This window comes from Rana temporaria, chromosome 12 (assembly GCF_905171775.1).
Source record: "Rana temporaria chromosome 12, aRanTem1.1, whole genome shotgun sequence".
Taxonomy (NCBI): domain Eukaryota; kingdom Metazoa; phylum Chordata; class Amphibia; order Anura; family Ranidae; genus Rana; species Rana temporaria.
This window is the reverse complement of record NC_053500.1, coordinates 43,765,050-43,792,311: the sequence shown is the minus strand read 5'-3', so window position 1 is coordinate 43,792,311 and position 27,262 is coordinate 43,765,050. Positions and strand designations below refer to the sequence as shown.

Below are 27,262 nucleotides of genomic sequence, written 5' to 3'. Positions count from 1 at the left end.
AAGAAAAACCACAGATAGCGCGTGTAGCTGATAAACATTCTGTGATTACATTACCGGTACTCATCTATTTCTTTCCACAGAATTTCTTATCTGCCATTTTTCAGTTTATCTGAGTTGCCGCATGTGTGTGTGTGTTTGTTTTTTTCTTTTCTTTTTTTAATATCAGTCATTAAAAGCAGGATTGCGCAAATATGGGTGATGGTGGATAACGATGACGCTCAAATAACGGGAAACGCTGTATAAGGCAGCCCATAGATGAGTAATTTTTTTTTTTCCGTTTCATTCAACTGGCGGGTTAACCACTTCAGCTCCAGAAGGATTTACCCCCTTATTGAGCAGGCCATTTTTTGAGGTACGGCACTGCGTTGCTTTAACTGACAATTGCGCGGTCCTGAGACAATGTACCCAAATAAAATTTACCTTTTTCCCCCACGGATAAAGTTTTTTTTTTTTTTGGTGGTATTTGATCACCACTGCGATTTTTGCTTTTTGCAATAATAAAAGACAACATTTTTGAAAAAAAAACATTATTTTTTACTTTCTGCTATAAAACACATCCAATAAAAACAAATTAAAAATCTAATTTCTTCATCAGTTTACGCCAATACGTATTCTGCTACATATTTTTGGTAAAAAAAAAAAATCCCAATAAGCGTATATTGATTGGTTTGTGCAAAAGTTATAGCCTCTACAAACTATGGGCTAGATTTATGGACTTTTTTTAATTTTCTCTATTGTTTTTACTAGTAATGGCGGCGATCAGCGATTTTTAGCGGGACTGCAACATTGCGGCAAACAAATCTGACACTAAGTGACACTTTTTGGGGACCAGTGATACCAATACAGTGATCAGTGCTAAAAAAAAAAATCACTGTATAAATGACACTCGCAGGGAAGGGGTTAAAGCGGAGGTCCCGCAAAAAATAATATTAAAAGCCAGCAGCTGCAAATACTGCAGCTGCTGACTTTTTTAATAAATGGACACTTACCTGTCCAGCGCGCCCTGCTGCCCTCACCGCCATCCTCAGTGAGGGAATCGGGAAGTGAAGCCTTGCGTCTTCACTGCCCGGGTTCCCTACTGCGCAAGCGCTTCCCCAGTGGTCCCCGCTGTCTCCTGGGACCAGTGTGTTTCCCAGAAGGCAGCGGGGGTGGGGGGGGGGCTAATGGAGTGACATGGTTGTCCCCCCCTGGAAGTGGGTGCAAATACTTGTATTAGACAGGTATCTGCACCCCCCTCACCCCTGAAAGGTGCCAAATGTGACACCGGAGGGTCCCCGCTGTCCCCTGGGACCAGTGTGTTTCCCAGAATGCAGCGGGGGGGGTGGGAAGTGGAGTTACGTGGGAGTCTCTCCCTGGAAGTGGGTGCAAATACCTGTATTATACAGGTATCTGCACCCCCCTTCCCCCTGAAAGGTGCCAAATGTGTGTGTGTGGGGGGGGGGGGGGTTCCCACCATTTTTGGGTGGAACTCTGCTTTAAAATCAGGAGTGATCGAAGGGTTAAGTATGCTCCTAGGGAGTGTTTGCTAACTGTGGGGAGGAATGCTATGACTGGAGGAAAACGAAGATACGTGTTTCTGCTTAGAAACACAAGATCTCCATTTTCTTCCTTCACAGAACCACAGTCTGCCTTGTTTAAGAAGGCAGACCGCCGTTCTGTTTCTCCTCTGAATGGTCGGCTGCCGGACCTGTTGATTGGCTACCACTGCCAATCACAGCGGGTGCGTGGCTCCAGCGACACACGCGCCCCAGAGCCGACAACGGCAATCGCATACAAGTACGTGATTTTGCACTTAAGGGCCGCCCTGTCGCAGGAAATGTAAGTGGGGCGGTCCTTAAGTGGTTAAAGGATACATTCACTTTTTCAAAAAAATGCACATTTTTTTTTGCAGGTAAAAAAAAAAGTGCATTATTATTTTTTGTTGCAGGAGCCTGGAAGGCATGGCACCAGAGATCAGCAGATCAGTGATGCCTTGCATGACTTCTGCACACGGTCAGTGTATCGGCTTTCTCGTACATCCCGTACAGGTAAGCCGATACTCCCAGACAGGAACACTCAATGAACTATCACACCACTCCACAGCGTTGTGGTAGTTCATTCAGAACTACAATACCACAGCCGCTAAGGATGTCCGGGTTTGTAGTTCATTCAGAGCTGTGTGTATGAATGGCGCGGCTGTGTGGGCGGAGCGGCGGTGGCTGCAGCACTGGGGACATGTTACATGTTTAACCCTAAAATCAGGTGCAACATGTTACCAAAGCGAACTAGATGGTGGAATCCTCCCCACTGAGCTATTGTATTCTGATAGCAGGAAGGCTTCTCCATCGTCAGAAATACACTGATCAGCACTGCTGGCTTTAGCCGGCGGCAATGATCGAGCAAGGAAAAAATTTGTCTGTCCCTGCTGAACAGCCCAAATTTCGATTATGTATGGACAGCTTAACACACCGGTGGCAAGTTACCGCCTGTACTTCATGTGGGAGGAGATTAACCTTGGGATGAAGATATTTGACACTTTTGTATTCAAGTTGTAAATTTTATGCTAATTATGTTCCTGTGGGACAAATGAATGATAGGTAGGCAGCTGCCAGTGGATTATGCCAATCACCTTGGGTTGTAAAGGTAGTATTTAAAATGGCAAAAGTACCGCCCCCAAAATATTTGATTAAACCAAGAAAGGTCATTAAAAATAGGAATTGTAATAAATGAAAACTGCATGTGTGCGTGTATGTATAGATGATATATACACACGCACATACAAGTATGCATATAAACACATCACGTACATACAGACATTAAAGTGGAGGTTCACCCAAAAAGTTAATTTTTAACATTAGATTGAGGCTCATTTTGTGAAGGGGAATCGGGTGTTTTTTTTTTTAAATCGAAGCAGTACTTACCGTTTTAGAGAGCGATCTTCTCCGCCGCTTCCGGGTATGGGCTGCTGGACTGGGCGTTCCTATTTGATTGACAGGCTTCCGACAGGCTTCTGACGGTCGCATACATTGCGTCACGATTTTCCGAAAGTAGCCGAACGTCGGTGCGCAGGCGCCGTATAGAGCCGCACCGACGTTCGGCTTCTTTCGGCTACTCGTGACGCGATGTATGCGACCGTCGGAAGCCTGTCAATCAAATAGGAACGCCCAGTCCCGAAGACCCTACCCGGAAGCGGCGGAGAAGATCTATCTCTAAAACGGTAAGTACTGCTTCGATTTTTTAAAAAAAACACCCGATTCCCCTTGACAAAATGAGCATCAATCTAATGTTAAAACATTTTTTAAGGCCTCATTCACATAGGCACTGAGGCTCATATTCAAGCTTCTGTTGCTGTACAAAACGATTAAACTGGACATCGTAAGAGGTTAAAAGCATAACGCAAGACATTCTCTCTCTCTCTCTCTCTCTCTCTCTCTCTATATATATATATATATATATATATATATATATATATATATATATATAGAGGAGTTGAAGCTGTGTGTGCGCAAAGGCAGGCGTCCCGATACTTTTGACAATATAGTGTATATATCTACGAACATATAGTACATTTATGGATAAAGCTATACATACATATTGTACCCCAGTTTTTCCAGTTTATAGATGTTCCAAAAGAATATCTCATAGTTACATAGTTACATAGTTACATAGTTAGTCAGGTTGAAAAAAGACACAAGTCCATCCAGTTCAACCACAAAAAACAAAATAAAAAAACACAGTAAAATCCTATACACCCAACTTCATACCCACAGTTGATCCAGAGGAAGGCAAAAAACCCCAGCGGAGCATGATCCAATTTGCTACAGCAGGGGAAAAAATTCCTTCCTGATCCCCCGAGAGGCAATCGGATTTACCCTGGATCAACTTTACCTACAAATCTTAGTACTCAGTTATATTCTGTACATTTAGGAAAGAATCCAGACCTTTCTTAAAGCAATCTACTGATCTGGCCAGAACCACCTCTGGAGGGAGTCTGTTCCACATTTTCACAGCTCTTACTGTGAAAAAACCTTTCCGTATTTGGAGGTGAAATCTCTTTTCCTCTAGACGTAAAGAGTGCCCCCTTGTCCTCAGTGATGACCGTAAAGTGAATAACTCAACACCAAGTTCACTGTATGGACCTCTTATATATTTGTACATGTTGATCAAATCCCCCCTTATTCTCCTCTTCTCAAGAGTGAATAAATCTAGTTCCTCTAATCTTTCCTCATAGCTGAGCTCCTCCATGCCTCTTATCAATTTGGTTGCTCTTCTCTGCACTTTCTCCAGTTCTCCTATATCCTTTTTGAGAACTGGTGCCCAAAACTGAACTGCATATTCCAGATGAGGTCTTACTAATGATTTGTACAGGGGCAAAATTATATCTCTGTCTCTGGAGTCCATACCTCTCTTAATACAAGAAAGGACTTTGCTCGCTTTGGAAACCGCAGCTTGGCATTGCATGCCATTATTGAGCTTATGATCAACTAAAACCCCCAGATCTTTCTCCACTACAGACCCCCCCAGTTGTACTCCCCCTAGTATGTATGATGCATGCATATTCTTAGCCCCCAAGTGCATAACTTTACATTTATCTACATTAAACCTCATCTGCCACTTAGTCGCCCAATCAGACAGAGCATTGAGGTCGGCTTGTAAATTGGAGACATCCTGTAAGGACGTTATTCCACTGCATAGCTTGGTGTCATCTGCAAAGACAGAAATGTTACTTTTGATCTCAGACCCAATATCATTTATAAATATATTGAAAAGTAAGGGTCCCAGCACTGAACCTTGGGGTACACCACTGATAACCTTGGACCATTCAGAGTAAGACTCATTAACCACGACTCTCTGAATTCTGTCTTTCAGCCAGTTTTCTATCCATTTACAAACTGATATATCCAATCCTGTAGACCTTACCTTACACATGAGCTGTGTGTGCGGAACTGTATCGAACGCTTTTGCAAAATCCAAATATATCACGTCCACAGCCACGCCTCTGTCCAGGGTTTTACTTACCTCTTCATAAAAGGAAATCAGGTTTGTCTGACAACTTCTGTCTTTCATGAATCCATGTTGACTGCTGCTTAAATAGTTTTTTTCCAGCAAGAACTCATCCATGTGGTCTTTTATTAAACGTTCCAGTATCTTCCCAACTATAGAAGTTAAACTAACAGGTCTATAGTTACTTGGTAAAGACTTTGTTCCCTTTTTAAATATGGGCACCACATTGGCCCTGCGCCAATCCAGTGGTACTATTCCTGTCTTTAATGAGTCCCTAAATATTAGATACAGTGGCTTTGAAATGACAGAGCTCAACTCACCTAGGATCCGTGGATGGATGCCATCAGGTCCAGGTGCTTTATCCACCTTTATTCTGTCTAAATATTTCTGGACCATATCACTTTTGAGCCATTGTGGATTTGGGGCTGTGTCACTCCCACCCCCATTTTGGACATGAGCTCCCCCATGCTCCATTGTATACACAGAGCTGAAGAAAACATTTAATAAATTTGCCTTCTCTTTGTCCCCAGTCACCCACTCTAGATTATTTTGTAAGGGGCCTACATGCTCAGACTTCACCTTTTTACTATTAATATATTTAAAGAATTTTTTGGGGTTTGTCCTACTATCTTTTGCAATCTGTCGTTCGTTTTGAATTTTTGCATCCTTGATTTCCTTTTTGCATATCCTGTTATATTCTTTGTAACATTTAAACAACACTAGTGTTCCTTCATTTTTATATTTTTTAAAAGCTACTTTCTTATTGTTTATAGCTTTTTTAACTTTGACCGTGAGCCACATAGGTTTTATTTTTAGCCTTTTAAACTTATTGCCCATGGGAACATACTTTGCAGTGAGGTTCCACACAGTCTTTTTGAAGAATTCCCATTTCTGTTCTGTGTTCATATGTGCCAATAGTCCCTCCCAGTCCAAGTCCTGGAGAGCAGCCCTCATCCTTGGAAAATTTGCTCTCTTAAAATTTAGTGTTTTAATATTTCCTGTATGTATTTCTTGCTTATAGTTAACATTAAATGAAATCATGTTATGATCACTGCTACCCAGGTGTTCCTTTATCTGAACATTAGTAATAAGCTCTGCATGGTTTGAAATTATCAGGTCCAACAGGGCATCATTCCTAGTTGGGGCCTCAATAAACTGCACCATAAAATTGTCCTGCAATAGGTTTTTAAATTTTTGTCCTTTAACTGTCCCAGAAGTGCCATTAATCCAGTCAATTTCTGGGTAGTTAAAATCCCCCATTATTATCACCGTCCCAGACCTTGCAGCCCTTTCCATCTGTGCAAGGAGCTGAGTCTCCACCTCCTCATTAACATTGGGTGGTTTATAACAAACTCCAATGATTAATTTTGAACTACGCACATCTGTATGCAGTTCCACCCATAATGCTTCAGCCTCATCACACGCTCCATCAACCAGGTTCTCTTTCACGCTTGCTTTGAGGTCACTTCTCACATAGAGACAGACCCCTCCACCTTTCCTTTTTACCCTGTCTTTCCGAAAGAGAGCATAGCCAGGAATATTAATAGCCCAGTCATGTGAGGATTGAAGCCAAGTTTCAGCAATACCGATTACATCATAGCTCTCCTCATGCATCAGAGCTTCCAGCTCACCTGTTTTGCTTGGCAGACTTCTGGCATTGGTGAACAAACACTTAAATGTATTGTTACATTTTTCTCTGGTGTTTTTCATATAATTTATAGTAGTACAAATGGCACTATTATTTCCAATGGCTGTTTGCAACATGGGAACTTTCTTGTCACCTGCCATAACCCTCCCCCCATCTATCCCCATTCCACTCTCCATTAATGTCTGACCACTAACTGACCTGTCTGCTCGATGTAATTCTAATTCACCCTCCCCCCTCAATCCTAGTTTAAATACTCCTCCAGCATTCCCATAAACCTCTCCCCCATCTCATGCATGGTAATGCCCATTGTTGGCTTTATGTCCTTGCAGGACTCCAGGCTGTTGGTGGCATGAGTTGTCGGGATGGGTTGGGCTGTGTTCTCATTCTACAGCCGTGTCTATTTATATCAGATAACATCCAGTTCTGATAATTTTATCCTGTAACTGGTGACACTATCTGACTCTTCTGCTCATACATGCCTCTGTGGCACGCTACAGTCATTGATCAGCTGTTTGTTGTAGTCATGTCTCATCTGAATCATGTCTTTTCCCTATACAGCTGTACGGAATGACCGCAATAAGAAAAAGAAGGAGCCCCCAAAGCCTGAAATCACAGAGAGTTACGTGCTGAGCCCAGAGACTGAAAGTCTGATTGAGAGAGTGCGGAAAGCTCACCAGGAAACCTTCCCTTCACTTTGCCAGTTAGGGAAATACACTACAGTAAGTTCTTTCTGCATAGTCTTTTACTGTTTCTTCACCATAGAACATTATTTCAGCATATGGTTCAGTTTATACACCCACGGCTTTATCACAAGGCATTCAGTTCCAATGTGAGGCTGGGATGTTGACATATCTTCACCACCATCCCCAGTTGGGGGTCCATATGTGCTGCAGGCAGTACACTCATCAGCTGGCGGTTCCCATTCCTGGATTTTATCAGCTCCAATGCCTCTTCCGATCGCTGATGCTAGGTGTAACGAAACGTCCCACACTCCACTTCAGTGTTTTCTTCATATACCACGTCCTCCCAGTGTGTATATAGATATCAAATATTCCAACTGCTCACAAGCCCTAAACGAGACGATACTTGTTTAGTTGCTGAACATGCACTGTTTATTAGAACCAGAATACAAGTCTTGTATACAGTAAAAGATGAGGTTCCTACATCCTGCTCATATTACTCTAGCAATAGACAGAAACATAAATTAACATGAGCTAATTAACTAATCCCATAAAGCGTGACTCCCTAACTACAATACACATTATCATACATATCAACACCAAACTCCTTCATACAATTGCAGGGTTAATTAGCACAAGCACACAATGAGACAATACTTGTATTCTGGTTCTAATAAACAGTCCATGTTCAGCAGACAAACAAGTATTGTCTCGTTGTGTGCTTGTGCTGATTAACCCTGCATTTTTAACCAATGCTTTTGCATACTAACCATCAGTTTTAACCTATCGGTTAGGCGTCCATCGGTTCAATTTTAAAGCAAGTTCTAAATTTTTTGACCGAAGGATAACTGACCGATGGGGCCCACACACGATCGGTTTGGACCGATGAAAAGGTCCTTCAGTCCGTTTTCATCGGTTTTGACCGATCGTGTGTATGCGGCCTAAGGGTTTACAACCACTTTAAGGTGAAAAATGTCCCATGATTTGTATCCCCCCCCCTATTTATATTCCTATCCCAATCCAGCTCTGAGCCTGTTTGCAGCAGCTCTCTCCTCTTCTCTTCTCACAATGGCTCCTGCTGCTGTCAATAAGATCCTGTGAGTAGGGGCGGGGCAGGGCTGAGCCACACTCTGTGTGTCTATAGAGGCACACAGCCTGGCACAGGTGTGAGCCTGTACGTCAGCGGCCATCCATAGCCAGCACTTGCTATGGGGGCAGACACAGAAGAGGAGGAACGAAGAGTGCCGGTGGGGTCCACAGAAGAGGAGGGTTGGGGCAGCACTGTGCAATATCATTGCACATAGAAGGAAAGTATAACATGTTTGTTATTTTAGAAAAAAGAAAAAAAAGCCTTTACAAAAGCTTAGAGTCTTTTTTTTTTTCATAAAGCTTGCAGGCTGACCCTAGCGAATTTCTCCTCTCAGCTGTCAGAATACACTAATTGGCGACTGCAGCTGCTGGTTGAGTACAATTTTTCCAACATTGGACAGAAGTCAATCATGGTTGCATAGTGAGATTGTAAAAAAGACACTATTCTGTCTAGTTCAACCAACAAGAAAAAGATATTGAAACCCCCCATATACACAATCATATACACACAGTTGATCCAGAGGAAGGCAAAAAAAAATGTAGCATGAGCCAATTCGCTCCAGTGGGGAAAAAATGTCCTTCCTGATCCCCCGGGATGCATTCTATGTATTAAGATGAAAAAACATCTGTGAATTAAAGGCCCCCCGAACCCCCCTTTACTTACCTGACCCCTCGAAAGTCCCACTCCGTGAACGCACAGGCTTCTCCACCATCTTCCCGGCTCTGTCATTGGTTGATTGAAAGTAGCGCAGCCATTGGCTCGTGCTGTTGACAATCGCATTTAATGACGGGGGCCGAGTGATACAGTCGGCGGCTATGGCCACTCTGTGCAAAACGAGCTGCACGGTGGAGGTAAGTATAACTTGTTTGTTATTTAAAAAAATAAATAACTTTAGTGATCCTTTAAATCAGTCTAAGAAGCTAACCAGGGCTAGCTTTCGAGGGAGTTTATTCCACATTTTCACATCTCTTATGCCGCATACACACGATCGGAATTTCTGACAAGAAAAGTTCTATGTGAGCCTTTGGTCGGAAATTCCGACCGTGTGTAGGCCCCATCTGACTTTTTCTGTTGGAATTTCCGAAGACAAAAATTTGAGAGCTGGTTCTCAAATTTCCAGACGGGAAAAGTTCTTGTCGGAAATTCCGATCGTCTGTATGCAATTCCGACGCGCAAAAAAACACGCATGCTCGGAATCAAGTCGACGCATGCTCGGAATCATTGAACTTAATTTTTCTCGGCTCGTTGTAGTGTTGTACGTCACAGCGTTCTTGACGGTCGGAATTTTGTGTGACCGTGTGTATGCAACAAAATTCAGTCGGAAAAAATCCACGTTTTTCTTGTCGAAATTTCGGATCGTGTGTACGCGGCATAACTGTCAGGAAGCCTTTCTATGCAATTGACCTCTGTCAAGCAGCGGTGGCCACACACTGATCTAAATTCAGCTGGTCCCTGCTGAACCAACCAAATTTCGATCAGTGATTGGCCAGCTTAACATTGCATTAGCTATAAATGCCACTCTGGGGCACACGGTCGGACCTGAGAGACGCACCCAATGTTTTTCTGGCATTATAAGCTTTTTCAAGGGGTACTGACCCACGACTCCGTACTCCAGAAATAGCGTGTGTTTAGAAGAGTGATAGATCTTATTCCAACAACTGGTCTGCTTTAAAATTCAGTCCTTCCAAAACTCCTATTTCACTTGCGCAGACCTTGGTAGGTGAAATCGCTTGCTTGCCTTTTTTATATCTTTAGGGCTCCAGCTATAATATTTATCCTTTGGAACAGTTTGGCTCCACCGGCCCTTTTAGGAAAGTTCTCTTAGTCATAGGCATGGCTCAGGATGGACGGAGGTTGGCTGGGTGGCCACCCAAACTGTAAAGTTCTACTTTAAGCCACACTGGTTTCGACTGATGAGTCATGGAGAAAACGTGTAAGCAAGTTGTGGGTGGGGGATCATATTCTGTATTTAGTCTAAACCCAGCTGATGATACAGTTTTAATTTTAAGCAAACTCCCTGCCCTCAAGGAGCTTACAATCTAAGGTCCCTAACTCACATTCATACACCGGGGCCAATTTAGACAGGATTCACTTAACCTACCAGCATGTCTACAGTGTGGGAGGAAACCGGAGTACCCGAAAGAAACCCACACAGGCACAGGGAGATCATGCAAACTCCAAGCAGGTAGTGTCAGGGTTGGGATTCAAACCGGTAACCGTAGTGCTGCTAGGTGGAAGTGCTAACCACTTAGCCACTCTGCTGATGTTTCAAGTGGAGGTTCACCCTAAATCTCAACTCAAGCTTATCCAGAACAGCTCATTAAAGTGGAGTTCCACCCAAAATTGGAACTTCCGCTTATCCCACTCCTCACCCCCTTACATGCCACATTTGGCATGTAATTTTTTTTGGGAGGGAGTGGGGGCTTCAGGAGGAGTGGGACTTCCTGTCCCACTTCCTCCTTCCGCCGAGAGGCTGTGTAGGCGATTAAGCTTAATCGCCTACAGCAACCCCTCCATGTAGGCGATCGCATAGGACACGTCACAGGTCCTAGGCGATCTCCTGTCCAATCGCGCAGTGCCGCTCGCGTATGCGCAGTGCCGCTCGCACATGCGCAGTGGGTGCCCGGCCATGAAGCCGAAAGCTGTCACGGCCGGGTGCCCACAGTTGAAATGAAGACGCCGGCCGGGGAGGGGGGGAGAGGAGCGTAGCCCCGGCCGGCGCGTCGCTGGAACGCTGGAGCAGGTAAGTGTATGTTTATTAAAAGCCAGCAGCTACACTTTTTGTAGCTGCTGACCTTTAATAAACTTAAAAAATGGGTGGAAAACCCCTTTAAGTACATCGACATTTCGCTATCCATAATTTTTTCTAGCATATAAATACCTTGCATCTGTAGTTAATTGCAGACACTTCCGGGTATCCCTCCCGCGAGAGTGGGCAAGTCTCTTCCAATTCTCAGCGCCCCAGTGTTTGCTGGGACTAGTTCGCAATGTCTCCTGGGAGCACAGTGTCATGCTTCCCAGGAGATGAATTCCAGGAAGTATTTGCTTGTGGGCTTCACGCTGCCCACAAGCAAAATGGAAAATGCCACCAGGAAGTTTTATAAATTATTCTTTGCTGCCGAATGAGACTGCGGAGGAGTAGGAAGCTTAAACATGTGAGTATAAGCTTGCCTACATTAAAACACTTAAATTAGCATAAAAAAAAGACAGACCGCGGAACCCCCGCTTTAATTTCTCTTTGGGAGATTTTCTCCACAATGGTAGTCAAGGAACCACAAGTGGTCATAGGCCACCTACTGTAGATAGAATAGCATTGTGAAAAGTGGCAGGCACAGAAATCTAAAAGCTGAGGAACACACAAATGGTGGTAAGTTAGCAACCACGGGGCTCAGAGTTGAGCTCCCATACGAAGCACAAGGGATCAGGAAGTGTATAGTGCAGAATACAGTGGTGGGCATTGTGAATATAAGGAGATGCAATGTGAACAGGTACAGCCATAACTGTGATGTAAGGCAGATAGTGATATGTTTTTCTTTTTGTTTTCCTAGAACTTTAGTTCGGAGCAGCGAGTCTCGCTGGACATCGACCTCTGGGACAAGTTTAGTGAACTCTCCACCAAATGTATCATAAAAACGGTGGAATTTGCCAAACAGTTGCCGGGATTCACCACTCTCACCATCGCTGATCAAATCACCCTCCTTAAAGCCGCCTGTCTGGACATCCTGGTGAGTGCAGATTTTCATACCCCATATATTAGAATAACCTTTTTCAATTTATACTATCGGGATATAAAGCTGGCTATACTGATTTTACTTATATATTATACTGATCATATAAGGCAGGGGTCTCCTAACTTTCTAAACAAAGGGCCAGTTTACTGTCCTTATGACTTTAGGGGGGCCGGACTGTGGCCAGCAGGAATATACATTTTCCTGGCATCAGCAGGAGTAGACAGTGCCCTATTTTGGGTATTCGGGAGTGGAATAGTGCGCTGTTCTTGGTGTCAGTGGGAGGAATAGTGTCCCATTGTTGGTGTCAGTGGGAGAAATAGTGTCCCTTTCAGGGGAGGGCTGGCAGGGTGGAAATCTCCCCCCGGGCTGGTGACACTATGCACAGCCATCGGCTGCCACTACCAAATGCGGTTTTTGCAGAGCAGGAATATGCCTGCTGGAGCTCACCTCCCACTGTGCAGCCGTGCCTGTGTCAGCTCCGAGGTAGATGGCTGCAGAGCTGAGCTATGTTTCGTCTCATACATAGCTCAGCCTCAGCGCACACCATCGCTGACATCCCCTTCTCTGTCTGCACAGACACGAGGAGAGATAGAGCTCGTCTGCTCGTCCTCCGGAGTCTGCCCTGCCCACACTCCCCGGGCATGTGTGGGCACTGGACAGGAAGTTTGAACCCAAGAAAGCATCAGACAGCCTGCACCTCGGCATCCATCCTGGTAAGCTCACCCTCTCTAGTCTCTCCTGCCTCCCAGTGTATAAAAAGGGGTGCTCTGTGGACTTTGTTAAAGGGGAGGGGGGGCAGGCTTTGGTGAGCAGAGACCCTCTTTACACAATAGTCCACAGCATGCACCCTTAAATCAAGTTTCCCAGAACACCCCTTACATCAGATCTGATGTATATGGGGTCTGTGCAGACTCTGATGTAAGGGGGGCCTCTGTGCGGACTCTGATGTATGGGGGGCCTCTGTACGGACTCTGTATGGGGGGCCTCTGTGCGGAATCTGATGTAAGGGGGGCCTTTGTGCGGACTCTGATGTATGGGGGGCCTTTGTGCGGACTCTGATGTAAGGGGGGGCCTCTGTGCGGAATCTGATGTAAGGGGGGGCCTCTGCGGAATCTGATGTAAGGGGGGGCCCTCTGTGGGAACTCTGGGAGGCTCTGTGCGGAAAGGCAAGCAAAGAGCCACAGTTTGGCGACCCCTGATATAAAGGGTGTATGAGGCTGGCCATAGATTGTTTTAAAAACGTAAAAGTTTGCTCAGACCAACTACTTAAATGGAATCCTAGACTTATTAAACAGGTTCCAATTACAATTTTTTCTTGATTTTATGTGAAAACCACATTCGCAGAAGTTCATAAAAACGTTTCCCTCCTGCTCCTTTGAAGTTTATTGTCGCTATGACTAAAATGAACATCGGTTTGACTCCACTATACATTAGAAAGTCGAATAAAGGTCCCAAAAATGAACATTTTAAATAAAAATTTTGCTGGCTCATGGCTGGCTTCATATCAGCTGCTGGAAGAAGGTTGCACACGTTGTAATGAAGAAACAAATGGTCATCTCTGGGCAGAGTGGATAATTTTGCCTGCCAAAGTGGTGTTCCTACGCTTTGATCTTCAGTCCCTTAAGGCCAGGGCATGATAAGCATACTCAATGGTGTTGACACTGAGGCAGCTGTAGAATGAGTCCTGTGCCTTCCTTCTATGTGTTATTCTGTAGATAAGTGCAGTATATGGACAAGAGGAAAAGCTGTGTGAAGCTTGAGCCAGGGTTATCATTTGAATTCTAGGTAGAGTAAAAACGCCATTACTGTATAAATTCTATTTATTGGTTTTCCATTAAACATATTTTATGTTGCAGTAGACCAATTCTTACCTTTTCCTCATCAAACATTTATTATCCCTTTGTTCTCGTTGTATAGGGTTGTAGCACTGACATGATCCCTCTTGCTGAGGTAGAAGTAGGCCCTTACAGCCAATACCCCTCCCGGCAGTGACGGTGCGTCCATAGTGGGCGCAGGAGCGCCGCTCCCTCTCTTCTGCACCGTCACTCAACAATACATGCATTATTGCATTGCATTACAATTCATGCATTGCATGAATCTATGTATTGTCGCGGCTGCCGCCCACTATTCAGGTGGCCGGCCCCCTGTTGAGCGCCGGCCATCTGAATAACAGTGGTGGGTGTGTTTTGGAAGTGTCTACCAGAGCCAGCGGCTCTGATAGGCTTCCCGATTACAGCCTGTGGGCTCTAATCGGCTTCCAAATGATTGACCAGAGGGCACACAGGGTGTGCGTTCCCTGGTTAACACTGACACGCGTCTCAGCCAATCGGGTTCACCGGGTCTGGTTACTGGTCACCTGATTGGCTGAAGCGACATCGAGGGCGGGAGAAGACTTTGAGGGATCGCGGAGGAGGATGGCTGACCCGAGAAAGGTAAGTGCCGGGCGGGGGGTTAATCTGGTGGAATTTTACGGGGGCAAACTGGTGGCATTTTATGGTGGCGGCAATTGATGGCACAGGGGCTGCATTTGATGGCACAGTGGCGACAATTGATGGCACAGTGGCGACAATTGATGGCACAGTGGCGACAATTGATGGCACAGTGGCGACAATTGATGGCACAGTGGCGACAATTGATGGCACAGTGGCGACAATTGATGGCACAGTGGTGACAAGTGATGGCACAGTGGCTGCGTGTGATGGCACAGTGGCAACAATTGATGGCACAGTGAGGCTGTATTTGATGGGTTTTTTTTCGTTTGTTTGTGTCCCACCAAAAATTTTGAGCACCAGCCGCCACTGCCTTCCGGTCCTATTTATATAGCCCCCTGCTTAGGTTTCTTGTCAAGAGGAGATTCGCTGTTGAGCGTGGATGGATAAATCTGTTCGCCTGTTGGCTTATTAGAATTTCTTCAATGTGTATATGGCTAGCTTTAGAAAACAGCAGTGGTTTGTAGCCCTGATCCCATGTTACCTGTGTGTTGGTGGCTGTGGTTGCTGGCAAGGGTGAGGTCCACCAGGATTGAACACTGACCGGTATATCTGTGGGTGCGTGACCACTGCAGAGAACACTAGGAGACAGATTGGTTGAGAATAAGTAGTGTAGGACGGTGGCCAGATTGGATTATTTTTCATCAGTAGTTACTGCTCCTAAGGTAAAGCTTACATTGAGGTGTCTGCTGAACACCAAAGCTTGCTGGTGAGACACAACAGTACATCTTATTTTAAAACCTGACAAAAGATTACCAACAGTTGTGTATGTACATAGGACTGGCTATTTAGTGTCACCTGGCCATGCCTTGTATATTTTCAGCATACAGTATTTCAGTCCACTTGCACATGTAAAGCTATAAGTTATTTTTCTGCACTTTTCTTGAAATTCTTTATTATCGTCTTTCTTCTAAATTACCGTTTCTTGTTTTGCCACAGATCCTACGAATTTGCATACGTTATACCCCCGACCAAGACACCATGACTTTCTCAGATGGTCTCACACTTAATAGGACGCAGATGCACAATGCTGGGTTTGGGCCCCTCACGGACCTGGTCTTTGCCTTCGCCAATCAGCTACTACCGCTAGAAATGGACGACGCAGAGACTGGTCTCCTGAGCGCCATTTGCCTCATCTCCGGAGGTAAGACCGTGGCATCTTCTAATGCTTTGTGGTGTAGTTGGGTCCGTAAAAAGGGTGGTTAGTAAATGGTAGCAGTATTCCTTCCTTCCTTCCTTCCTTCCTTCCTTCCTTCCTTCCTTCCTTCCTTCATTCATTCATTCATTCATTCATTCCTTCCTTTATTTATTCATTTCTTCATTCATTCCTTCCTTCCTTCCTTCATTCATTCCTTCCTTCCTCTCTTTTTTTCTTTCTTTTCATGAGGTTTAATGTTGCCTGTACCTTAATGGTGATTTCACACTGGGGGCTTTGCAGGCGCTATCACGCTAAAAATAGCGCCTGCAATGCGCCCTGAAATGGCCGCTGCTGTCTTTCAAGAGCTTTCACACAGGAGCGGTGTGCTAGCAGGATGGTAAAAAAAGTCCTGCTAGCAGCATCTTTGGAGCGGTGAAGGAGCGTTGTGTATACCGCTCCTCCACCGCTCCTGCCCATTGAAATCAATGGGGCACTGTGGCTATACCGCCGGCAAAGAGCCTTTGCAGAGGCGCTTTGCCGTAATTTTAATCCTTTCTCGGCCACTAGCAGGGGGTAAAAGCGCCCTGCTATTGGCTGAAAAGGCGGCGCTCTACTGCCGACGCACCCACCGCCCCAGTGTGAAAGGGACCTAAATGTAGAAAATGTCACTGATTTCCTGTTTTGTCAATAGGCTGGCAATTTCTCCAACAGGGACATAGACGGCAATAAAATCGATTTTTCTTGGTAAAACTTGCAAGGGTTAGAACCTCTGTCATTTGTATACTACATTAAAAATAAAAATTCCAAGTGCAGTTTCAAAGTAGGATTTCAGAGAAGTTCTCCCTATTGCTTGTAAATTAGGTCCATGGGGTATTATATTCACCTTTAAAAAAAAATCGGTAAACGTAACTGAACCTTTAAAGTGAAGAGAACAGACTCAGACCGCATTTCTGTTCAAATCATATGTAAAAGCCTAGCAGTGCGATCTAAGCCTGGTCACACCCATGCGATCCGATTCTGCAAATCAGTGTGTTTTGCAAACCGATTTCGGGGTGTCGTTAATTTACCAATACACACCCGTAAGGATTTGCATGAATGGGGCGCGATTTGCATGCGATTCCTCAATGTATCAGTGTGAACCGGGGCTTACATTACCTTTTAATACTCAAACATAAATCTATGTGCATGTAAAAGCAAGTTAAAAAAAAAAATGTATTTAAGTTTTTCACACATACAATAAGTAATCTGGGTAAGGTAAATAAAATCAAACAATAAGCCAATATTCGTACATACAGAAAAATAAGGTACACAGTGAAGTAATGAACAGTATATCAATAATACTGGGTCATATCTCATCAAGTCCATCAGGACATAGGCCAACAGAATGGGGAGGGATGCCTCCCCGACAAGCCACCTAGGGTATATGTCACAAAGGGGTTTTGGACATGAACAAGGTGGCCTCTAAAAAAAATTTTTTTTTTTTTTTAAACCTTTATCTTTGTGTTTTTGTGTGCTTACCATTTAAGTATTAGGATTTCTGCTTGTACTTTAAAAAACTAGACAAGTGTAGGCAGCCTCCACTCACAATGTATCAGTGTGGTCCGGAACGTTTGAGATGTTGCTCCCGATAATCATCGTTATATTAAGTGCAAAGGGTAAAAGTAAAAACCTTTCCACAGTCCTTCCTGTAATTAGTTTTAGACAATTAATGTAGATTTACAAGGCAAGCATTGTTTCCTATGTCCTTTTAATTGCATAATGTCCCTTTATGTTCCATGCAGTCGGCAGCTGCCGAGTTATTACTTGCCTGTCTGGAACACAATGACTCTATTAACAAGACTGCTGCCTTAAAAGTTGTCAAATTAGTCATTCTGACAAATTGATGAATGTATTAGAAATGTATTTTTTTCACAGTGATTGGGTTTTGCGCATTAGACATCTTATGACATGTCATTGTGAAAATGGTTGTTCTTCCCCCAAAAATAATACTCTGATTAAAGCTTAAAGCTGAATCCTGGGCATAAAAAAATGTAATGGGAACCTGTTCCTAAATATCCGCAAAGGATATAAATCCACTTTGCGTGCACCTGTAATCCCAGATATTGTACACTTGGCAGTGGCATCAGCAACACTTTTATATCAACAAAAAAGTCAGTGCTACTACCCATACATCACATAGAAAGCAAGGCTTCCGGGTGCTCAATCCACAGTCGCTGGCTGAGTAGAGTAATGAGGAAAAGATGATCCGCACTCCGGTCGTTACTCTTAATAATTCGTAGTATTTATTAAAGTGGAGGTTCACCCTAAAACAATTATATAACATTACATCCAGCATACTTGCGACATGAACAGTATGCTGGTATTTTTTTTTTTTCCGCCGTACATACCGTTATATTGTTATTTTCCCTCCGGGTTCTGATTCCCGCGGGACTAGGCGTTCCTATTCAGAGGTAGATGATTGACGTCTGGTGAAAAACTTCCCAAGGCGCATAAGGCGCGTCACCAGTTTTCCGTAAATAGCCGACCTGCGAGTCGGCTCTATATGGCGCCTGCGCAGTTAGCTCTACACGGCCCCGTATAGAGTCGACTCGCAGGTCGGCTATTTACAGAAAACTGGTGATGCGCCTTATGCGCCTTGGGAAGTTTTTCACCAGACGTCAATCATCTACCTCTGAATAGGAACGCCCAGTCCCGCGGGAATCAGAACCCAGAAGCCGGGGGGAAAATAACAATATAACGGTATGTACGGCGAAAAAAAAAAAATACCAGCATACTGTTCATGTCGCAAGTATGCTGGATGTAATGTTATCTAATTTTTTTAGAGTGAACCTCCACTTTAACAGGCCACAGTGGACAAACGCAAATAGGAATGGTTGACACGTTTCGGCCTATAAGGCCTTAGTCACAACCCAATGGGTTATGACTAAGGCCTTTTAGGCTGAAACACGTCAACCATTTCTATTTGCGTTTGCCCACTGTGGCTTGTTAATAAATACTACAAATTTTTAAGAGCAACTACCGGAGTGCTGATCGTCTTTTCCTCATCAGCAACACTTGTGCTGCATATAGCCTGAGGAGCAGAGCTGTGGTTTGGACCCAGTAGGTCCTCCCGATGAGACCAGTCACCCTGCACAAGCAGAGAAAGCAGCACTGACTGGTCTGTATTACAGGAAGTTCCTGCACAAAGTTTCATGCTGGATTACTGCACAGACCCTAAAGAAACACACAAAGCTCAACTAGGTTCAAATGAGAATATGTTTGGCCCAGATTACAGCTTTAAACTTTTTTTTTTTTGTTTGTTTTGTCTGTCTGACGGACTCAAAACCTGAGATCTCTATGTAGCTGGCAGAGCAATGTTCGAAGAAATAATTCCTTTTTGGACTTTAAAGGAAACCTGTCATGACACAAAAATGGAGGTTGCTGATGCTCACCTGTCCATCTGAAAATGGCAGTTGTCTAGCTAAGCCTTGTGCTTCAATAACAAAAGAACACCGCTCTAGGCAGACATCTCATAATGCATCCAATTGAAACGGGTGCTGGCTCTGCATGTAGGAATGAATCCAAGAAAAGGCTGGATGGCCGCACTCAGATGACACCTTCATTGAAGACGGTTTAAACCAGTGATGGTGAACCTCTGCACCCCAGATGTTTTGGAACTACATTTCCCATGATGCTCATGCACTCTGCAATGTAGTTGAGCATCATGGGAAATGTAGTTCCAAAACACCTGGGGTGCCGAGGTTCGCCATCACTGGTTTAAACCGTCTTCAATAAAGGTGTCAACAGAGTCCGGCCGTCCAGTTTTTTTTTTTCTCGATTCACTTGCGCTTCAATGCTTGTCGTTACTGATGCACTTCTCGCTACCTGACGCTATAATTGCTCCAGGTTGGGAAGCAATGAGAAGCACAGGTGCACCGTTTATATCCAATCGGGAGCTGCAGGCATTGTTTCTTTGAACATGCAAAAACAAATCCACGTTTTCCTAATGTTGGCCATTCACTGGCAGGTTTAGTGGCAGTTCTGGAAGCTCTTGAAGAAAAAGGCACTTGAGTGGAACGGAATAGTATGTTTTTGTTTTTTTTCACTAATTTTTATTGTCCGTTTTTATGAAATGCTCTAGCATTGCGCCGACACAGATATTGGTGTTGATACCAAGCATTTGCACGAGTACTTGTGCAAATGCTCCAATACTACATCCCATACCTTCAAGTTCGCAGACTGTAAGAACGGGTTCACATATGTGCGGGCTGGTTTCGGGGCGATTTGTTAAAGGGTCCGGTATGATTTCGTTCAGCGGTTTAGGTGTGCATTTTTAAACTGTATGGCACTAGAAATCTGTGCCTGCCATGTTATATACATCCATTATTAAACTGGGTATCGCTGATTGTAAGGGCGTATTATAACAGTACAGAGTATCTCTTAACAGATCGGCAAGACCTGGAGCAGCCGGACAAGGTGGACAAATTACAGGAGCCTCTACTGGAAGCGCTTAAGATCTATGTCCGGAGGAGACGACCCAAAAAACCACACATGTTCCCCAAAATGCTGATGAAGATCACAGACTTGCGAAGCATCAGTGCCAAGGGTAAGCATGTGTGACTGCTTAGGTCTTTTTGTACAAAAGTATTAGAGTGGACCCAAACTTTTCAGTTTAATGTCCCTGATTAGAATGTAAAACTAACATGCCTGAAATGCGGCTTCTTCTGGGTGTCAGTATTTTGATAAATCCTGGCTTTTTCCTACTCTTAGCTACATCCTGGGGCAGTTTTAAAGTGAGGCTGGGCCATCAGTTGGCCGCAAGGCCGCTGATAAGGCAGTACGGCCAGCCCTCCTGTATTGGGCATTGGCCCCATCAGTTGAGCAGGACGGCCAGCTGTAATGTCTTATTGCAGACACAGGTCCTCTTCTACCTCCCCCTGCAGCACTGCTAGCTTCTCCAACCCCCCCCCCCCCCGCAGTGCTGCAGGGGGAATTGGTTCTAATACGTGCGCCCCTTCCATCTGCTGTCCAGGCCCCCCCCCCTGTGTGCCCTTTTCCCTGGCAGAGCGGTCGGCTCCTCCTGCTACAGGGAGATGTTTCAGGATGGAAAAAATATTTCTAAATGGGTAACGGGGAGAATTAGAAGGGGAAAATTGTGAGTGAAGGCCTTTTAAAGTGTGCACTCTATCAAACATTTTCATTTCGGATAAAAAGAGGAAGGTTTGAAGATTTATTTCTATCTAGGGCTCCAATAAGGCTCATGCACATGGGCATACTGGGCTGCATAGAATATGGCCATATTTTGGTGCCTGGGAACCACAGTTTGTGTAGATTATTTTTTTATAATTTTTTTAACATTCAGCCTGCTGCTGGCTGAGTGGAAAAAAAACGAATTGAGTGCGGCCAGCCATAACCCTGAGTGATAGGTCTCATCTATAGGCAGCATCTAGCACAATACACTTTAGCAGATCGGGGCAAACAAGGAACTACCGGCAAAGGGCTAGATTCATAAAGCACGCCGTAAGTTTGTGCGGGCGTAGGGGCTGGATTCACAAAGAATCTGCGCCCTAAGTTACCGCGGCGTAGCGTACATATGCCGGCGTAAGCGCGCCAAATTCAAATCTGAAGAGGTGGGCGTGTTTTATGTAAATAAAACATGACCCCACGTAAATTACGTCTTTAACGAACGGCGCACGCTGGCCCGACGTCCATACTGAACATTGGTTGCTCCTCATATAGCAGGAGCAACGTTACGCCGGAAAAAAGCCTTACGCAAACGACGTAATTCCGCCGGGCGCACGTACGTTTCTGAACCGGCGTATCCAGCTCATTTGCATATTCTACGCTGAAATCGACGGAAGCGCCACCCAGCGGCCACCGTAAATATGCAACTAAGATACGAAGGCGTAAGAGACTTACGCCAGTCGGATCTTAGGCAAATTTCCGCGTATCTTGCTTTCTGAATACAGAAAGAAGATACGCCGGCGCAGATTTGAATTTACGCGGCGTATCAATAGATACGCCGGCGTAAATTCTTTCTGAATCTAGCCCAAAGTGTGTAGGGAGTTTATTTTTTTACGTGCTTTATAGTCCCAGAAATAGGACCGCAAATAATTGTGGTACATGCTAAATATTTAATACAGATTTGTTTTCCCCCTGGCTGTGGAAATATTTCAGTTGTTGGTTTCAGTGGTCCATATCCTAAAATACTTCCCATGAGAATCATATTCAAGGTTTGACAAAAAAAAAGTACCAGTAATTATTTTTGGTTCTACTTTAATTGTCTCTACCCATTTTCAAGTTGATTTAAAATGTGGTATATACTGTGTACAAAATGTTTCTCCAGTTTTTGCCGGTTCTTATATGACCCTCATGAAAACTTCCTAAGTAGGTAGAAAGGAGTGCCGATATCCAGTGAATGCAAGTTGGAAGGTAAGTTTGTAATTGTTCGAGAGTAGCAACAAGTAATCAAGCCAGTGCGTTTCGGGAGAAGAAAGACTCTCCTTCCTCAGGGCTGTTTTTGCCTACTAATATTAAATTGGGAAGTCTATGCTGCCTCTGTAAGCACATCCAACATTCATCTTTCTGATCTTGGTGTTACAGACGTGCATATTTGGGATCCTTCCCCATTTAATATTGGTAGGCAGCAACAGACCCGAGGAAGTCTTTGTTCCCCGAAACACTGGCTTGGTTACTTGTTGCTACACTCAATAAACGATTACAAACTCACCTTCCAACTTTTACATTTGCTGGATATCAGGCAACCCCTTTCTACCTACTTTTACAAGTACAAACTGAAATGACCTCAAGGCTGTACCCAGAGGTAGCAGCCCAAGCCTGCAAAAAGGGGCTCACCGCCACCTTCTTTTTAAGTTGGGCAGAAATCATTGAAAGAGGATTCTTCCAACCTGCCCCTGTCATCACCTTCCCATTCACCATGACTGATTGAGTTAATCCACTGCGATCTCCAACCCTAAAGAGCCAAGTAGCTTTCGAACTAAATTGCCTAAAACTTCATATGCCCATCGCACACATTCCTGGATGAGCTCTCAGATTAGGGTGCTGCAGCAACAACCAGCTGGGAACTGGTTCAAGTCACAATGTAGATATTTGCCAGCACACCAAGGAACAACCAAGGAACAACGTAAATAGCGTTTGGACGCTATTTACGTTGTTCCATGGTGTGCTGGAAAATATCTACATTCTAAATCGCCTCGAGGTGCTTTTGCAGCCAGTGTCTAAAGAAGAGATGGGTCTTAAGCTTCTTCCTGAAGGCCAGATGGTTTTCTTCCAAGTGGATGTCCGCGGGTAGAGCGCTCCATAGCTGGGGTCCTTGGACTGCGAATCTTCGTTTGCCTTTTGATTTGTAGCGGGTCTTGGGAATGTGGAGGAGGTTCTGGTTAGTTGACCGAAGGACTTGACTCCTTCCATTTTTCAGTTGAACTTTTTCGAGCCAGCGATGTTGGTGTTGGCCCAAGCTACTGATAACTGGCCTTACTCTTTGAATCGGTCCACGTGGAGCCCCTTCACTTTACCCTCTCCTTTTTCCAAGCCTTGCTCATTGTCATTCAGCTGTCAAATGTCAGAGAGGCTAAAGATTGCACCTTTAATTAAAATTAACTATGGTTATGATTTTTTTTTCTTTGAAAAAAAATCTATCCGAAACAAAAAAAAAAAAAAAAAATCTGCTTATTGTTGCACACAACTGCAGGATTTATCTTTTTACTTTTAAATTGAATATGTTACAATATGGTGGTACAATTCTGCTCAATAGTTCAGTCTACACCAAATCCACATTTCAGTCTTTGAGAAGTGATCGAATGTAAAACATTGAAAATTTTCTTCCGTTTGGAGGTTTCTTTGTTGGTGAGATATTCGAATTTTGAGGTCTACACTACTGTTGCGACCATTACAAGATGTCCCATTTTTCCTGCTGGAATTTTTATTATTATACTCTAAAGAACGCAACAGGTGAAGGTGAAACGGCTAAAGATGGGCAAATACACCCAAAACTGCAGAGGATCAAAGTTGGGAATTATGGCCATCGGATGTTGGAACATGCAACACTTAGAAGAAGACAGGAGCTAACACAGCCTCCAATACCGAAAATATCAACTTTAGATTGACTGATCCTTTAATCCAACTGCTTTTTATGCTTACTGCAGCATGTGTGGGTTTATTTTTATCCAATCCAATCAGGCCCTGATTCCAGAAAGGATTGGATGTATCAGGAAATGTCAAACTCTTACATTTTAACGTGATATTATCTTACAGTCCACCGCAGACAGAGATATTTTTGCACATTTATGTTTAGACTTGTCAAGCCATTGACCAGCCTTATGAAGAGGGTATGAAATGTATTCATTTTCAAGTGATTGCTTAAAATATCTGGTAAAACGTTCATGCTGTATGGGGACATTGGGGGTAGAGACTCAGATTGTGTCTAAGTAGAATGGTAATGTATTTAGCCAGCTTTATACAGTCCTGTCGATTTTTTGGGGGTGGATGTGAAGTTGTTGGCTGATCCGAGTCTTCTTCTGTTCACTGTACAGGTGCTGAACGTGTGATCACCTTGAAGATGGAGATCCCAGGATCCATGCCTCCTCTCATCCAGGAGATGCTAGAGAATTCTGAGGGCCTGGACAACTTGGCAGCTGGATCTCCTAAACTGATGCCTCCTACCCCTGTCCCCCCAGGAAGCTGCAGTCCAAGTTTGTCCCCCAGTTCCACCCACAGCAGTCCCTCGACACACTCGCCCTGACCTTCCAGCAGGCTGTGGGAATAAGGCGATGGAGACTCACCAGCGCACTCACTTCATCCCTCCCTCACTTCCCACCTAGATCCTCTGGCCTCTTAATGGATGATGCTGTACTCCCTTGGCTTTACCTTTTATTCTGCACTCAACCTCAACAGCGAAGCATCACTGTGCTGTAACTCGGTTTGGACTCGTCTCTGCAAGAGTTGGGATAAGCCGGAGCGGAGATAACTGCATATCACATGGACAAATATCCGCCTCTCCCCTTACAATTCAACCTGTGCCTCTGGACTTCTCACACCCACTGGACTGAGAACAGACTCAAGGCAAAGCCTAAGACTGAGCAAACTCTCGCACTGTGCCGTGTGATTGTGGAGGGAGGGTGGAGGCGCCAAAGGACTGCGCTCCAACCAGAGAGCTGTGACCATTGTCAATCAAACCACTTCACATGGGAGGGGGGGGGGGGTTGTACTGGGTCACGTACTCCATGCACTGCCATTGCTTGCACCCCAAAAAGCACTCTGTTCTTAATCCAGCTGTTTAAGCAGTGTTTTTTTTTTTTTTTTTATCAAATACCTAGGAATAGGAACTTGGGGTAATGTAACTGGAAGGGAAATGACAAAATGTAGGTTCTGACATAAATCCATGCAAATGAATATATATTTTTGTAGGGGTTTCTCCCAGTTTTAACCAACCTTTTTAAAATATTTTAAAGTATTATTGTGTAAATTTAGGAAATGTTGCCGCTTGCTTAGACTGGTAGCTGGAAGGGAGGCATACAGCATTTGTAAAACAATGCATTTTTAAACAGTTCTTTTTAATAAGCCAGGAAACTAGAACCGGTTATGTAAAGATTACGCTTTCCCAAAGTAATTTTAGTTTTTGAGTCAATGGAAAAAAAGCGGTTTTATACTTGCCACAATCCAAAAACTTAAACTACTAGTAAAACCTGTTTTAAACTGGCCATACGCTGTAATAAGTCTGTAGATTCCCCCATCCATGCTAAACTACGTGGATGGGTGAATCTTCCCTGCTGATTGTTGTATTCTGACAACCGGCACCCACAGCTGTCAAAATATCGAACCAGTGGCTGTATATAATTGGCTGCAGCCTCTGTTTGACTGATAATATTCTGCCCAGGGCCTTTATTTTTTTTTTTTAATTGAAGTATTTCAAATGGAAGAGCTCCATATTACTCAGATTGCATCTGGTTCATAAGGAACGGTGTATGGCCAGCTTAAGATTTGGCTACAGTAGCTCCATGTACCTCCAGCTGCCAACATAACACAGTAGTGGGTTGCTGGAAGGTAAGCATTGCATTAACTTAAGTAGCAGTTTTAGGATATCAGGAGGAAAGGTGTAAAATTAAATTTTTAATGAGGCTTTGGATCCACCTAAATCGCCTTTTTATTTCTTGGAGCTCTGGCAGGTCCCAACTCTATCCACCTGCCTCTTCCATTAGGTTGTAACCATTCCTTTTGGAGTCTTCATATATTTTGTCCTCTATGAAAGTGATAAATCACTACAGGACCTCTTGACACTGCCACCACATTTATTGATAATCCAAGCTAGGAGGTCTCTCTTTCATTTTGCATTATGTTGCATAAAGACAAAATCAAGCAACTATTGGAAGAACCCTAAAAACAGCCAAGCCACGTGGATGAGCTGGGAAAGCTGAGCACTGCTTGGCGACCTAAGAAGCTGATGGCGGATTCAGCTACCCAGATCTCAAGCAGAAGCTTTGAATTACTCTTTAAGGAGTTTGTAAAGCCCAAACTTTTTTTCTTCCAGGGGTTGTAAAGGTTTGTTTTTTAAATAGGTTCTTTTAAGCTAGTGCGCTTCCTGTTCCTCTGCAGTAAGCTTGCCCCCATCATTCGAGCTGTTCTGGCTGGGGGTTAGTCAGCGTGCTTACCTTCTCCCTTGGGACTACATCTCTGCGGGGAGACGCTGTGAACGTTCAGAGTGCCTCCCCGCAGGAATGTAGTCCAAAGGGAGGGGGCGACAGTGTCTCCCCGCAGGGATGTAGTCCCAAGGGAGGGGGTAAGCATGCTGACTAACCCCCAGTCAGAACGTCTCGGATTTGTTTTCGACTCACCGATTGCATCGGTGAGTCGAAAGAAGCACCGGGGGGCGGCGGGAGTCGGGATGTCGCCTTCTGCTGCCCGTAAGAACGATCAAGCACGGAACAGCCGCTATGATTGTTCTTATGCTGCAGGGAATCGCCGGCTGAAACCGGCAATATCTGAATGATGCCTGTAGCTGCACCCATTATTCAGATATGCCACCACAAAGTCCAGGACGTTATATGACGTACCCTGGGCGCCAAGTGGTTAAAGGAACCCATTTAGAAAATAAAAAAAGTGAGCCTTTACAACCCCTTTAAAGTCCCGTCTAGTTTTATTATTGTTTTTTCTTTTCTGTCATTGCTCTTGACTTCTTGTCCCAAAGACACAACTGGAAGTAAGGGGAGATCTCTCCAAAGGGAGAAGAAATCGACTTTTTAGACATTTGTTACCAAAATAAATTTTCCCAGTGGAAGAGTTCCCTACTGTTGTGACAATGTAAAAATTTTACATTTCCTATCACTTTCTGTACAATGGTCACCAGGGCCAGTGCTCCATGGTTACCAGGACCAACCGTGAGGGTGAATTGCCCCAGAGATGGCAACAAAAACCAGCCAAAGATTCTAAAGCTGGCCATACACACAGTTGTTCAGCCTGCCATTCAGGAAATTTAACAGATTCCTCCATCAATGTTAAACACCGCAGA

The 27,262-nt window shown here is 44.3% G+C and overlaps 1 protein-coding gene across 5 annotated transcripts in view; it reads left to right on the top strand.

Annotated features, from left to right (window-relative positions):
- Nucleotides 1-25,655, top strand: part of RARA (retinoic acid receptor alpha) — a 255,221-nt gene extending 229,566 nt beyond the window's left edge. For all 5 annotated transcript variants that reach the window (XM_040330406.1, XM_040330410.1, XM_040330407.1 and 2 more), the window contains 5 exons: nt 7,190-7,350; nt 11,950-12,126; nt 15,561-15,765; nt 20,186-20,344; nt 24,291-25,655. In XM_040330406.1, the coding sequence (XP_040186340.1) occupies nt 7,190-7,350; nt 11,950-12,126; nt 15,561-15,765; nt 20,186-20,344; nt 24,291-24,499 (911 nt within the window). In that variant the 3' untranslated portion in view covers nt 24,500-25,655. The remainder of the gene's footprint in view (nt 1-7,189; nt 7,351-11,949; nt 12,127-15,560; nt 15,766-20,185; nt 20,345-24,290) is intronic.
- Nucleotides 25,656-27,262: the final 1,607 nt, after the last annotated feature.